At 37.5% G+C, this 14709-nt stretch overlaps 1 protein-coding gene across 7 annotated transcripts in view; it reads right to left on the minus strand.

The window, feature by feature from the left end:
• Positions 1-14709, minus strand: part of ANK3 (ankyrin 3) — a 720826-nt gene that overhangs the window by 235154 nt on the left and 470963 nt on the right. For all 7 annotated transcript variants that reach the window (XM_061161588.1, XM_061161586.1, XM_061161587.1 and 4 more), the window contains exons 3-5: positions 6947-7048; positions 6436-6534; positions 6136-6234 (exon numbers count right to left, since the gene is read on the minus strand). In XM_061161588.1, the coding sequence (XP_061017571.1) occupies positions 6136-6234; positions 6436-6534; positions 6947-7048 (300 nt within the window). The remainder of the gene's footprint in view (positions 1-6135; positions 6235-6435; positions 6535-6946; positions 7049-14709) is intronic.

Below are 14709 nucleotides of genomic sequence, written 5' to 3' on the forward strand. Positions count from 1 at the left end.
ATATCACTGGTTTTATATTAATTTCCTAACTTAGGAAATTTCCAAAACAAAGAGCTGACCAAAAAGGAACATATGGGTGGCCCAATTTACATTTCCTTTTCTGTAGCAACAATAGACTGAATTCTCAAAAAGCAGAACAGCTCAAGACTGAATATGCTTCTTGATTCCTGACTTTATCTAATAGCTTCGATTCCCTCTGCTCTGAAGGCACTGCAGTGTTATTACAAATGTTGTGGTGTTACCATAAGTATGCAAAGTTGCAGACTTATAGTTTTATAGATAGTACTGAGGCATGCTGCCTACTACCCACTAAAATAAAATAAAAATGAACTAAAATGAACTAAAATAAGGGCTTAAATTTCATCCTTGAAATTTTCTTATCTATGCTAGTTTCCTCTAACTAAGCCTTTGTATATCATAAAGTACTGTTTTTAATTAAAATATTAAGGGCTTGGTAATAAATTTTTACTGGTTCGTATATGATACTAATTTTTCTGAAGGTTGTTTACATCAGAAATATGCTATTAGTTTTAAGGTCAGAAAGGCTCTATTTGGACCATACCCACTGTCTCGCTTCATCAGGATCTGACCTCCTCCTCAATGGGAAACATTAAAAACACAGAAAGACCAAGGAAACACTGATTTAATTAAAGGGCTTTGTCTTTGTTAAAACCACTGTGAAAACCTGTCCATTTAGAATACTTTGATAGCTAAAATATTATTTGAAATAGACTGCTTTTTTATAAATATGATTGGTGTCTTATGGAATAAAGAAAGAGAAAAGCATGAGGGATGTCATTTGACATGACAGTTTAGGATTTTTCAAGAGCAAACACTGTTAATCATTGTATTTTATATAAAGTACTAAGGACTTAAACTATTAGTTAAGTTAACAATTTAGTTATCTAACCCCATTTCTTTCTCAGGGTAGGCCTAAATGATTTCCTGGAATGTTAAGTAATATAAGAAAGAGTTAACTACTTATTAAAACCTAAGATCAAGGCAATGACAAGAATTATTTTAAAAAAATGTATAAACTCCTAGTTTATAGAGTCTCAGTTCATCAGAACTTGATATTGTCCAATGCTATTTTTATTTTCCAGGAGAATTTTATATTAAGGAAGGTGAGGGGCTCTTTTGATACTGTTCCTCGTTGGCAATTAATTATTGTCTATAGGATAAAATTTCACGTGGACAGGAATACTGTCGTTCTTGAATATTAATATTCCTGTGTTGTTCTGCCACCTAAATGGAATTTCATTGCTCTTCATGGTATTTCTGCTTGTTGTTCTTTATGAAAGTTCCTTTTGAAAAGCTGCTACCAGGAATTATCTTTAAAACTCCATTCTGCTGTGTGGTGATCTCATTACTTACTCCATCCATAGAATGATGCAGTTCAGAAGGTTTCTTGGGGCAGATGTCTAGAGGAAGGGGGACAGATTTTACTGTCAAGTGTGTGGCTGGGTATTCCAAGCACAGCTGCAAGGAACAGGGCATTTCACAGCCCATGTTCTTCTTCTGCACTTCATCATCAGAAGAGAATGTGCGTAAATTGAAATCAACTCTGCTTAGGATTTTACTTTAACTACAGTTTCTCCCAGACATTGGAAAGAAGGTTTAAAACTATGCCTCCTCTGAACATTAGTCAAGAATGTGTACATTGTTTACAAGATGGGGGAGGCTAACTGTCTCTCCCTTGGGGGAAAAAAGAAGAAAATGAAAATGGACCAAAGCATTTCCCACTACCTCAGAGCTTAATACTAGCTATTTCCTGAGTAAAAAAAAAATCATAGAGGCATTTAAAAATAATTGGTTGAAAAGCATAATGCTTCTCTTGTGGTCAGCTGGTCTGTGTTTCTCTCATATTTGTCAATATTCAACTTTATATTGCTCCTTTCTGGAAAAACATTATCACTCTAAGTGAGCTCTCATTGGGAATCAGAACACGTGGCATAAACCATGTAACAAAAGTCCAACCACAGGGAACTAAAGATTAGACCAATTACACAAGGAACCATGTGGTTGGAAGAACAGTTTTGAGACAGGCAGGAAGGCCAGGGGTCTCCAAACAGAGGAAACAGGCTGCAAGTGTCAGGCATTTTTTATCTCTCTCTTAAGCAGCAGGAGGAAACAAACAACAAGTGTCAGACTATTTTCCCTTCTCTATACAAAATTAAAAGGAGGTTTCTCTTAAAATTCTGTGTTGCCATGATGACACCTGGTTCTACCTGAACTTAACTTTTCTCAAACCTGGAGCTAACCAACGCATTTTTCTTATGGAAATATTTTTCTTAAGCTATGTTAAGGAACTATGTATTTACCCTAGACCCTGTCTTTCTTCAAGTCAGTTCCACTTAAGACCCAGAACCCATAAGGGCTCAACAAACCAGTATGTTTTACTCATACATTGTTCTCCTAATCTATGTTAATGAAACTATATATTTACTTGGAAACCTGCCTTTTTTCATGATTCACATCAATCGTTTTATGGCCTGAGATGACTTACATTGTGCCAATGTTACTCAAAATGCGTGCTGTGGGTGAGGGGACTGGTGCCACTCTGAGGTTTGAGACATATCCTTTCTCTAATTAACAGCTTGCTTATAGGTATATAACATACTGCTAAAGGCTAGCACAGGGGGGCTCTTTCATTTCCCTTCTGATGTCTATGTCAGAAGCTTTTCTATCTCTTTTATACTTCAATAAAATTTTATTACACAAAAGCTCTAAGCAATCAAGCCTCGTCACTGGCCCTGGACTGAATTCCTCTCCTCTGGAGGCCACGAGTCCTGGCTTCTTTCATGGCTCAGCAGCAGCCTTTCAGTTTCTTTTCTGCAACACTGATATTAAATGGCATCAGAGCGTTCATCAACATGGCTGACGTAACAAGGTGGAAAGTCATTGCAATTCTGTGGACCCATAAAGTACAAGAGGCTCCTGTTACTCAAAGATAATCAGTCCTGGAAAAAACTGAGGAAATCAAGTGCACTTAACGTGGAGATCAAAAGGCCATGGTAAATAACGAAAAAAAGTTAGATTGAGACTTCATCTTGAAAGAGAAAACTAGAAATTGTAAAAGCGAATTTATATGATTTAACAAAACGTAGGTTATAACTGCACCATGTACGAGTCCACAGGATGAATGAAGACTAAACCAGCTATGATTCTGGAGGAGAAAGTATGATTTTCATTTCCAACAAAACTATATGATGGGTTGACAGCCTTCACTTTTTATTTTCAGACTAATTTTTTCCTTCATTTAACATTTTGTTTCTCAAATCGTTCAAGTTGGAAACATCTGTCAGGAAATCATCCTGATTCTTCACACAGTCCGGTCTACTCCTGGCAGAAAGCCACGACCTCACAACTTGGCTGTGTGCTCAGCAGTCCTCTAGCATCATTTTTCCTGACTTCATGACATCCTACATCTTCTGGAAAACTTGCAGCTTTGTTCTATAGTCAGTTTGTTCAATCTAACACCCTGGGGTAGACACTGATGAACCAGGATAGATGTCAGCCTTCAGCTGGAAGGAATGTTTGAGTAGAGACCAGTTCTTAAAATGGTCAGGTCCTTAGAGATTATCATACTAAAGGAAGTAAGTCAGAAAGAGAAAGACAAACACCATATGATATCATTTATATGTGGAATCTAAAATATGATACAAATGTACATATCTATGAAACAGAAACAGAGTCACAGACACAGAGAACAGACTTGTGGTTGCCAAGTGAGGGGGAAAGATTGGGAGTTTGGGATTAGCAGAGAATAATTATATAGAGAATAGATAAATAAGATACTACTGTGTAACACGGGGAACTATATTCAATATCCTGTGATAAACCATAATAGAAAAGAATATGAAAAAGAATATATATAACTGTATAACTGAGTCATGTTGTTGTACAGTAGAAATGAACACAACATGGCAAGTCAACTATACTTCAATAAAATTTAAAAAAATAGTCAGGTCCTTAGTGGATATTTATGTGTTATGATGATGTATGCTCTCCTACACAAGCTCACATCTTTGGGGGACTCACATAATGAATAATTTGGATAATGAAGACCTGTATTTTTAGACCAATACAGTGAACTTAATTTTTTTGGACTCAAAGTCCACCAAATGATAACCTATTAGTATTTTTGTTAGAACTTCATGCAGGACTCTCACAGCTTGTAGGAGAATCTTCTGAATGAATGATCGGTATAAATCCATTACAAACAATCTGGAAATTTCAATGTTTGGGGATTTTAAAGTTCTTCTGCTATTTTTTTTCCCTAATCTGTTTCAGGGAGCAACAATGATGCCTCAGTTAGTAAATAGGAATTGACTATACTGGACTTTAGCTAACATCATAAAATAGAATAAGTCTCTACATTACAGAGATTTTCCAGTCATTTGTGTTTATAACTACCAGCCATACATACCAGTCTTACAAATGGCTGACTTTGAAAAACCTCTTCCTTTCACACGTAGAGGATTGCAAATGAGGATATATATGAAACTAAATAATCTGGAAAAATATACCTATTCAGTGAATATTTATGTGTGTGTGCTAAGTTGGTTCAGTCATGTCTGACTCTTTGCAATCCTATAGACTATAACCTGCCAGGCTCCTCTATCCATGAGATTCTCCAGGCAAGAAACTGGAGTGGGTTGCCATGCCCTCTGCCAGGAGATTTTCCTGACTGAGGCATAGAACCTGTGTCTCTTAAGTCTCACGCATTGGCGAGCAGGTTCTTTACCATTAGTGCCACCTGGGAAGCCCATTCAATGAACATAATTCTTTTAAATTTATATTTTATATTGAAGCATAGTTGATTTACAATGTCATGTTAGTTTCAGGTGTATAGTAAAATGATTTCAGTTATGCATATACATATGTTCATACTTGCTCAGACTTTTTTGCTATATAGATTATTACACAATATTGACAAGAGTTCCCCGTGCTATACAGTAGTCCTTGTTTATATCTATTTTATATATAGGAGTGCTTTCTCCTGCATGCTCAGTTGCTCAGTCATGTCCAACTTTTTGCAACCCCATTGATGGCAGCCTGCCCGGTTCCTCTGTCCATGAAATTCTCTAGGCAAGAATACTGGAATGGATTGCCATTTCCTACTCCAGGGGATCTTTCCAACCCAGGGACAGAACCCGAGTCTTCTGCATTGGCAGGCAGATTCTTTACCAACTGAGTCACCTGGGAACTCCTAATGTATCCCCCCCCGCTCCCCACCTTTTTCCATTGGTTTTCATAAGTTTGTTTTAAAGTCTGAGTCTGTTTCTGTTTTGTAAGTTCATTTGTATCACTTTTTTTGAAGATTTCACATATAAGTGATATATAGTATTTGTCTTTCTCTGACTTACCTCACTTAGGATGATAATCTCTAGTTCCGTCCATGTTGCTGCATATGGCATTATTTCATTATTTTTGACTGAGTAGTATTCCATTGTATGCATATATGTGCATACACATCTTATTTATCCTTTCCTCTGTGGATGGACATTCAGGTTGCTTTCATGTCTTGGCTATTGTAAACAGTGCTGGAATGAACATTAGCGTACATGTATCTTTTTGAATTATGGTGTTCTCTGGGTATATACTCAGGAGTGGGCTTGCCGGATCATATGGTCATTCTACTTTTAGTTTTTTAAGGAATCTCCATACTGTTTTCCATAGTGGTACACAAATTTACATTCCCATCAACAATGTATGAGTGTTCCCTTTTCTCTACATGCTCTCCAACATTTACTATTTGCAGACTTTTTTTTTTTTTTTATTGCAACAATGCTTTATTTAGGGTGGCCAGGAATTGAACCCACATATCTCCAAGGTCTGCCTGTGTATTCATTTCAAAAAAAGTTGCTGGCAAATAGAAATAAAAGGACAGGACCTAAGTGGCCACCTAAGTGGCTTGGTGAATGAATTTTTGCTGCTTTTAAGGGCAAAGGGTACTTCTTCATAGTCCTTGCTGCATTGGCCCTGCCCATTGTCCTGGGTTTTTCCTTAATGATGATATAGCTCTTAAATATTGTTTTCTTAGAAGACACAAGAACAAACAAGCACCTGACCCAGAACATTATTTGTGAATCACGATCACAGCATTTCTTGGCATCTGAGATATAGGTTTACCTGGGACTGGGCGTTGACATTGGCTCCATTTGTAACCAAGACCTTTACCACCTCTGCTTGCCCTGCCAAAGATGCTATATGCAACGCTGTGTTTCCTTTCTGTGAAACGAGAAACAAGAGCCATCAGTTCACCCATCTTTCTCTCTGCTTTCAGCATTTTACAAAATATTAAATCCCTCTGTAGGTTCCCCAGGAGAACAATGTTGATGAGTATTTCATGAGAAGCATGCCCGGATTCTTCCTGAATTCTCATTGAATTGGGCAACTGATAACAAAAAGCACGAAATGCGTGACACTGACCTTTGTAGCTGCATCCACATTGGCTTCTCTCTGTAGCAGTTCAGAAACAACTTCTACATGGCCCTCTTTGGAAGCAAGATGGAGAGCGTTCAACCCATTCTGATTAAGTGAAGGGAAAGCTTTACTCAGCAGGTTGAAAATAGAGCGGTAAACAGTCCACTAAGAATTCTGAAGAAAACACCCTACCAACAACCATTTGCATGTGTGCAATGCAGGAGCCTGAATTAGGAATTAAAGTACTTGTGGCAGTTAGGTCAGTTGTTCTGACGTCATTATGTACTTCATTTTAGGAATTAATTGTTCAAGGACACATATCTACATTTCTGAATGCTCCTCTAACAAAGCGAAGAATAACTTGATCATTCAGGTTGGTGACATTTAATAGAAAACACTGGCAAAAAGAGAAAGTCTTGGTAATAACTTGGTAATAGAGGATTTGAGGACTTTAAAGCCTAGATTTAAAAAAATTTAACTGGAAACTTAAATAACAACAACAATCACCACAACTAACCTGATTGCAAATGTTGATGTCAACTCCATTTTTTATGTAGTCAAGGGCTTTTTCTAAGTGTCCAGCTCGCGCTGCTCTTAAGTAACTCGCATTGGCATCAGACTGAATAAAAAAGAAAAAACATTTGGTTAAAAAAAGGAAACAAATATGCCTGCTTCTAACTACCAGATTATTGTTCAAACTATTTTAAAAAAAAGTAAAACCGAGATTTTTTTTCAACTGAACTATTTTATTTCTAACATGAAAACACATTAATATAAGGTCTTGAAGAAGTCACCAGGAAAAGAACGAATTCTTCAAAAGTTAGTTTCAAGTGTATAAAACTATTCCTTCTGTGATGCCATAAGTGATTCCAAACTGAAAGAGAAAATTTCCCAGGATGTGTAGGCACATACAATTTCATAAGAGTTAAGGAAAATCCTGAAACTTTCTGGTAGTTACATTACAATAAACCTCACTGCTCTTTTTAATCATAAGTTTAATTATACAGATGCTGAACTACAATACTACATCTGAAACTCATAATTTTTAAAAAAGTAATGTAACATCTACCTCATTCCTTTGTATGTAACTATGGTCAATTTTTCAATTAATAGCTTCATAAATACATTTAACGCTGTTATACTAGTTTAACAGGAATTTGCGGTTAATGATGTTCTCTTCAGTTTTCCTGCAGGTCATAGCCATGTGTTGGAACATTGATTGTATTTGAAAAGCATTCATTTATAAACGTCTGCAGTTTGTGAAGCATACTTCCCATATATTTTAAAGCTAAGTCCACAACCCGTGGACAACTCTATTAGAAGCATTAACCTGTACAAATAAAGAAATATGTCCACCTTTTTTGAACATCAAAAGCCAAGTCTATAATTCATTCATTGGAAGCTTCCAACTCTAAACTATTGCTAAATTCTAATACCTACAGTTACAGAGCTGAAATCATCTGCTACTGAAATTTTTTAATAGAAAAAAAGTGATAAGAAAAACTGCCAAGTTGAGTCTGCACAATTTGTAAAGGAATTACAGAAGGAGATTTTCTTGAAAGGGCTGCCGAAAACATCACTGGTTATAAATGCAATCATGCAGGATGTGGCTTTAAAGAGCCAAGTGTCTTCCTTCAGGCATTTGGCCACTACCTCCTTCAAACTCCCATTCACTTGCCACCTCATCTGTGAAGGCTTCCCAGGCCTCCAGGCAGAGTCCAATTGCTCAGTGCTCCCAAGGCACTCATTTCATTGAGCCCTCTTGGTATTTATCACCCAGCATCATAGTTTTTGGTGTACCTGTCCTTTGTCTTCCCTAAATTGTAAGCTCTTGAATAATAGGCAGAGCTGTACTAAGGGGTAGACAAATGGAAAGTCACTAAGATGCCAGTCCTTGAGGAACACTAATTTGACCCTGGAAATGTACTTGAGATGAAGAGAATTCCGTCCCTCAGAAGAATCTCCAATTTTGGTATGGGTCAGTTCAGTTAAGAATTGACTTGCTCAAGACCTAAATGAAAGGGCAGTGCCTCTAGGGTGTCCTCTCTTCCCATGCACATTAGTATGCCTCTCTCTGAAGGAGTCCTGCTTCTTCTAAATTAGGGTTTCTTAATCTCAGCAATACTGGCATTTTGATCCAGATAATTTTTTGATGTAAGGAACAATCCTGTCCAGTGTCCATGTTCACCAGCATTCCCAGCATCTACCAATCAGGAACCAGTGGAATCTCCTATTTGAGACAACCAAAAACGTCTTCATGAAGCCAAGTTTCCCAAGGTGAAGGCTAAAACCTCTCCAGATGAGAACCACTGCTCTAAAAAAATAGTAAATTGATTTGTTTAAAGATTGTGTGTTTCAAAAGGCTTTCATATTTTGCATTGCCATATGCCTTGTCCTAGCACCAGGCAGTGACTATATGTATGACATTCATCCTTCTGCTTCCCCTACAACTGGAAGCATCCCTGGCACATTGCAGGTGCCTATAAATGATTTGTGAATGGATGAATCAACAAATAAGTAAACTGTGTGGAAATAACTGATTAATTGAGGAGGGCATGGCAACCCACTCCAGTATTCTTGCCTGGAGAATCCCCATGGTCAGAGGAGCCTGGAGGGCTGCAGTCCATGGGGTTGCAAAGAGTCAGACATGACTGAGCAACTAAGCACAAACTGTTTAATTAAAATATTTCCTGGAACAATACAGGAGGCTTTATTAACAATAACAAAAACAACACAGGAGCTATTTACATTGAGAATTTGCTATGATACAAAGCTGAACTGCAGAGAGCATAAGCTAAGCCATAAGTTTGGTGTCTGGGAACACATGTAGGTATTGCTAAAGTAAAATTGGGATTTGAGTCAAGCATGCAGATAATTTAATCATGGCAGAGAATTAAGTAAGAGTAAAACAACAAATTTGGTTCAAATCAGACAAAGGACAAACTAAAGTTTACAGGAACGTAATGAAACATAAAGTTCGGTCTTTAAAGCAATTTGGTACTTGGAGAAGGTTAGTTTTGTTTGGTTTTTAAGTTCGGTTGGAAACAAATTAGCTATGCAAGGATGAGTCACTGTACCATAAAACATCATCTTTGTGCCTGCTCAGTGACTTATTAGTGAATTTGCCCAGAAGGGCTCTGATGCTGTCCTGGGAACAAATGACACAGCCTGCCTGGATTATTTCAATGGCCAGAGATAACAACAGTGAATTAAGTCGGCACACCAAACCCTGACTTTGAATACACAAAAACAGCAGTTATGGAAGTTTAAAAAAAAGATGTCAGAATTCAAGGAAAGCCCCTGAATTGATTCTAGATCTAAAAAGGTTTGGCGATTCTTTATACTGTCCATTTTTCTCTCACATTTTCTCAGAATTTTCCCACTAGAAACTTTAAAGCAAAACAAAATACAGACAGTATAAACAAAATATTCTAATTCAGTGGTTGCCAACCTATTTGGTGTTCAGATTCTTTTGAGATTAACAAAAGTTATGAATCAGTTGCTTTCTTTCAATAATCACACATATATACATACATAGACCAAGTATGCTTATGTACCTCAGATCTGCATACACACACATTTTCATAGACATCAAATATGCATACACAAATCTGCATACATGCAATATAAATATAAATCTACATGCATGCAATATAAACATGCATGTGTATAAAAATGCATATGCAAACACAATTTGCACACTATTTCAGGCTCAGGATCACAAAGTTGGCCCACAGATTCATGTTTAAGAACATCTGCTCTAAGGATAAAGAATTCTCTGGTGGATACCCTCCCTATATCTATTTCACCCAGTATACCCTGGTATCAAATAATTCTCTGCGGTGGCTAATTTATTAACTGAGAACTTCAGGAAAAAGAGAAGGGAAGAGAAAAAGGAATTAATTTCTTTTTTTTCACTTCTCCCAGCTCTCTGTTATACGCAGACATGTCCAACACACCAATAATAATAACCAGCCACTGCTTGTACTTCAAAGAAAAAGTCCAGGAAGAGAAAGAGAGGAAAATACGAAGAAAGAGCAAGAAGAGGGAAGTAAAGACTGCCCTCAAGAAACATGACAACTTAGGAAATGCAGTTATTATGGCGCACAGACAAGAACTGAGAAGTTCTTCCTTCTAGTCTCAGCCACCTGCAAGCCACGCAGCAATGTCTTTCTTCCACAAGCATTAGTTGCATGTTGACTTTGTTCTAGCCCTGCCAACATCCAGCTGTATGCTGGGAAACAAAACAGATGTGGTACCAGTTAAGACTCACTTGCCTTCATCTTAGCTGTCATTCCATCAAGTAACTAGGGGTTACTCTTAACACAGGCTATGTATGACCTATTTTTTAATCTAGAACATTCTATCCAAAAAATGTCTCTTTAAAGGCAACTGTAGACAAATTACTCTGGAAGGAGATTAGGTCCCATGAGAGGCTAAGCGCTGTCACATGGAAAGTCATACTAAGGAGGCCATCGTCATCAGAGTTAGTTGGTACAAAATGAGCATGAGCAAGTTGGTCAGCATTTTTTCTCCTCCCCCGCCCCTCCTAGATGATGAAAATCCGAAGGAGGAATTTGGAAAATGTATGTATCTTTTGCCACTATTTGATGTCTTGTCTACATAAAATTTTACTAGATAAGAAATATGAACCATGTATGTTTTACAAGGAAATCGCTTCAAGGACAGACAAGCACTGTTAGGAATTAAACTTACTCAGAATTTTCACCTGTACTGAATATTATTCAACAGAAAGCAGTGATTAAAAAAAAATTTCCCAAGTACTAATCTCAGTAATAACTAACACTTCATAACTCAATGTGCTAGACACTATTACAAGCACTTAGATTAACTTAATTATATTATTGGCACTGAATTATATCATTAGTCACACTTAATATAATATGTATTAATTGTATAAGCGTATAGTGTGTGTGTGTGTGTGTTAGTGTCCAACTCTTTGTGACCCCATACTCCTCTGGCAATGGGATTTTCCAGGCAAGAATACTGGAGATTCCCTCCTCCAGGGGATCTTCCCCACCCAGAGACTGAACCCACGTCTCTTGCATTGAAGGCAGATTCTTCACCCTCTGAGCCTCCAGGGAAACCCCAATTGTATAAGTACTTATATTAACTTAATCCGTATAATATTTCCATGGAATAGTATAGTGGGTTGAATAATGTCCCTCTAAATTCATGTTCACTGTGAAACTCAGAACATGACCTTATTTGGAAATAGGGCTTTTGCAGATAAAATTATTTAAGATGAGGTCATACTAGATTAGAATGAACCCCAAATCCAATAATTGATGTCCGTATAAGAAGAGAAGATATACAAATATCAAATCATTATGTTGTACATCTGAAACTAATATAATGCTGTATATCAACTACATTTCAATTTTTAATAAAGAGAAGACACAGAGATACATATGGGAGACCACATAAAGATGGAGGCAGAAACTAGAGTAATGTTGCCACAAGACCAGGAAGGCCAGGAGTCACCAGAAGCTGGAAGAGGCAAAGAAGAACTATTCCCTAGAGCCTTTGGAGAAGGTGTAGCATGGAGGACACCTGGATTCTGGACCTCTGGCCTCCAGAACTGTGAGAGGCCTCCACTTTTGTATCTAGCACTCTTTGCAAGGGATGTCTATTTCTCAGCGCAGTAGACTAGTTAATTGGTCTGTACCCCAACAACTCTCTTGTTGCCAACCAGTTAGCTTGTGGTGGTTTGTGTAGAAGTCCTAATGCAAGGAAGCACTGTTAGTAGTAGCTCCACTTTATATATGCCGAGCTACAGAGAGAATGAATGACTTTCACAGTGACATATAACTTGTGAGTGGCAAGGATATATACCCATATCCAGTCTGACTCCAGAGTTTAGACTGTTAATCACTACTTTAAGAAAGGGCTCGATAAATATTTGGTCACTAGTCTGTGCCCAGTAACTCATTAGTTCATTATTTCATTCATTTTCCATCAAACAACTGTCTGTCCATTCATCAATCCATCAAATGAACTATATAGGTACTTTAAAGTATGTACCCTTTCAAGCCCAATTCCTTCACTGAGTTTATTTTAAGGCTCAAGATCAGTCTAAGAGTGGCTCACCAGAAGACATGCAGACTGACGATGCAGTGAGAATAATAACAGAGTTCTTCTTCACTGCCACTAAATCTTAGGGGGCAATCTCTGACATCTACTACTACCTGATCTACCAGTTCTCTCTTCTTTTCCTTTATTTCACCTTCCCACCTATCTGGGAACCAGGTGAAGGGGAAGATAATCCTTCCTGTAAGCTTCAGGTTCTTTTTTTCTCCTGGTGTCCTGTTTTCTGTCTACCAACATAATCAGGTATTTCTTAAACCTAAACCGCTCCCCCTCCAAAAATACCCCACACAAACAAAAACAAAACAATCTTTTCCTCCACTTTTATACCTAGCACTCTTTGCAAGGGATGTCTATTTCTCAGCACAGTAGACTAGTTAATTGGTCTGTATCCCAAAAACTCTAGTTACTAGCAGTGTTACCTGTGGCAAGATTTTAAACACGCTTGCCTCAGTTTTCTCAGCTGTCAAATGGGGATAAAATAATCTACTATTAGAATGAAATTAGTTCATGCACAATAATTAACAGGCTGAGTGCAAAGGAAACAATAAATGATTACTATTTTATAATTATTCTGTGAACATCAAACATTCTGATGGATTGGTTTAGGCTAGTCTGACTACTTCCATATAATTAATACTAATTCATCTTTGAATCCTTGGCAATATGGCTTCTCTTGCTAATCCCCTTGCTAATCAATAAAATCTCTCTGTACAAAATCACCAACAACCTTTCAATTCCATTACTTAATTATAATTCTCTCCTCTTAATATTGAACCATTGGACAGTACCGATCACTTTCTCTTTTGTCAGCATCTTCCTTTTGGCCTCTCTCATTTCTTTGTTCAAGCCTTTTTGTTCCTCACTGTTTCAACCCATCACTGAAAAATGGACTTTTCCATTTTCAGATCTCACATTTCTTTCCTTCCTGTGCTCTTCATCACTATCATGATTTCTACCACTCTTTTTACACTTAATACTCATTGGTTGTGCCTATCTGCATCTAACCCAAACATTTCCATTTCTATGTCTCACAATTTCTGTACCACAACAGCACAACAAACATTTACCAAGAATGTGTAACGTATCTGTCACTGCAACTAGGTATTCATGGCAGAGATGTGAATAATAAACTTCCTTGATCTCCTTAATTCAATTTTAAGATATCAAGATTATCCTAACCACTCAGGCATGCAACTTTGGTGTCAGTCCTTTTTTTAATTTTAATTGAGGTAATATTTGACATGTAACATTGTATTAGTTTCAGGTGTACAATGACTTGATACATATATCGAGAAATGATCACCATAGTAAGATAACATCTATCACCATACATAGTTATAATTTTTTCTTGTGATGAGAGGTGTGAATTTTTTATTACTTTGTTCTTCTTCTTCATCATTTCCCTGAAACTCTCTCCGAGAAAGTTTCACACTTGAATCCTATCAAATATTCTGTCTCTGAGAACTTTTATAGTTTCTATTTTCCTTTTAAAAAGTACTTATCAGGAACTTTGCTAGTGGTCCTGTGGTTAAGACTCCATGCTTCCACTGTGGGGGCATGGGTTCTATCCCTGGTCAAGGAACTAAGATCCTGCATGCTATGCAGCACGGCCAAGAGAAAAAAAAGTGAAAGAAAAATCATAAAAGAAATACCCACATACCCAATCAGCTGAAGAATGAAAGTTACAGGCAGCTTTGTAGATTTGCAAGGGACCCTTCCTTGACTAGCTCTCCGAAGACATCCTCTGTTCTAGTTTAATCATTCTCATTTAACCCTACTCCTGGTACACACAGGCAAGATCTTAAGGTATGCGCATGCATGCATGATAAGTCGCTTCAGTCGTGTCCAATTCTGTGTGACCCCATGGACAGTAGCCTGCCAGGCTCCTAGTTCACGGGAATCTCCAGGCAAGAATACTGGAGTGGGTTGCCATGCCTTCCTCCAGGGGAATCTTCCTGACCCAGGGATCTCCTCCATTGACAGATGGGTTCTTTACCATTAGCGCCACCTTGGAACCCCTAAAGGTATACACATCTAGGATCATAAATGCTGGGTCATTGGTTATGTGCTTATTCAATTTTACTAGTTAATGACAAATTGTTTTTCAAAGTGACTGGTACCACTTTGCACTTTCTGTAGTTTGTGATTATTGATTGTAAGCTCACAGTC

The sequence above is a fragment of the Dama dama genome, chromosome 15, assembly GCF_033118175.1.
Source record: "Dama dama isolate Ldn47 chromosome 15, ASM3311817v1, whole genome shotgun sequence".
NCBI classification, from domain to species: domain Eukaryota; kingdom Metazoa; phylum Chordata; class Mammalia; order Artiodactyla; family Cervidae; genus Dama; species Dama dama.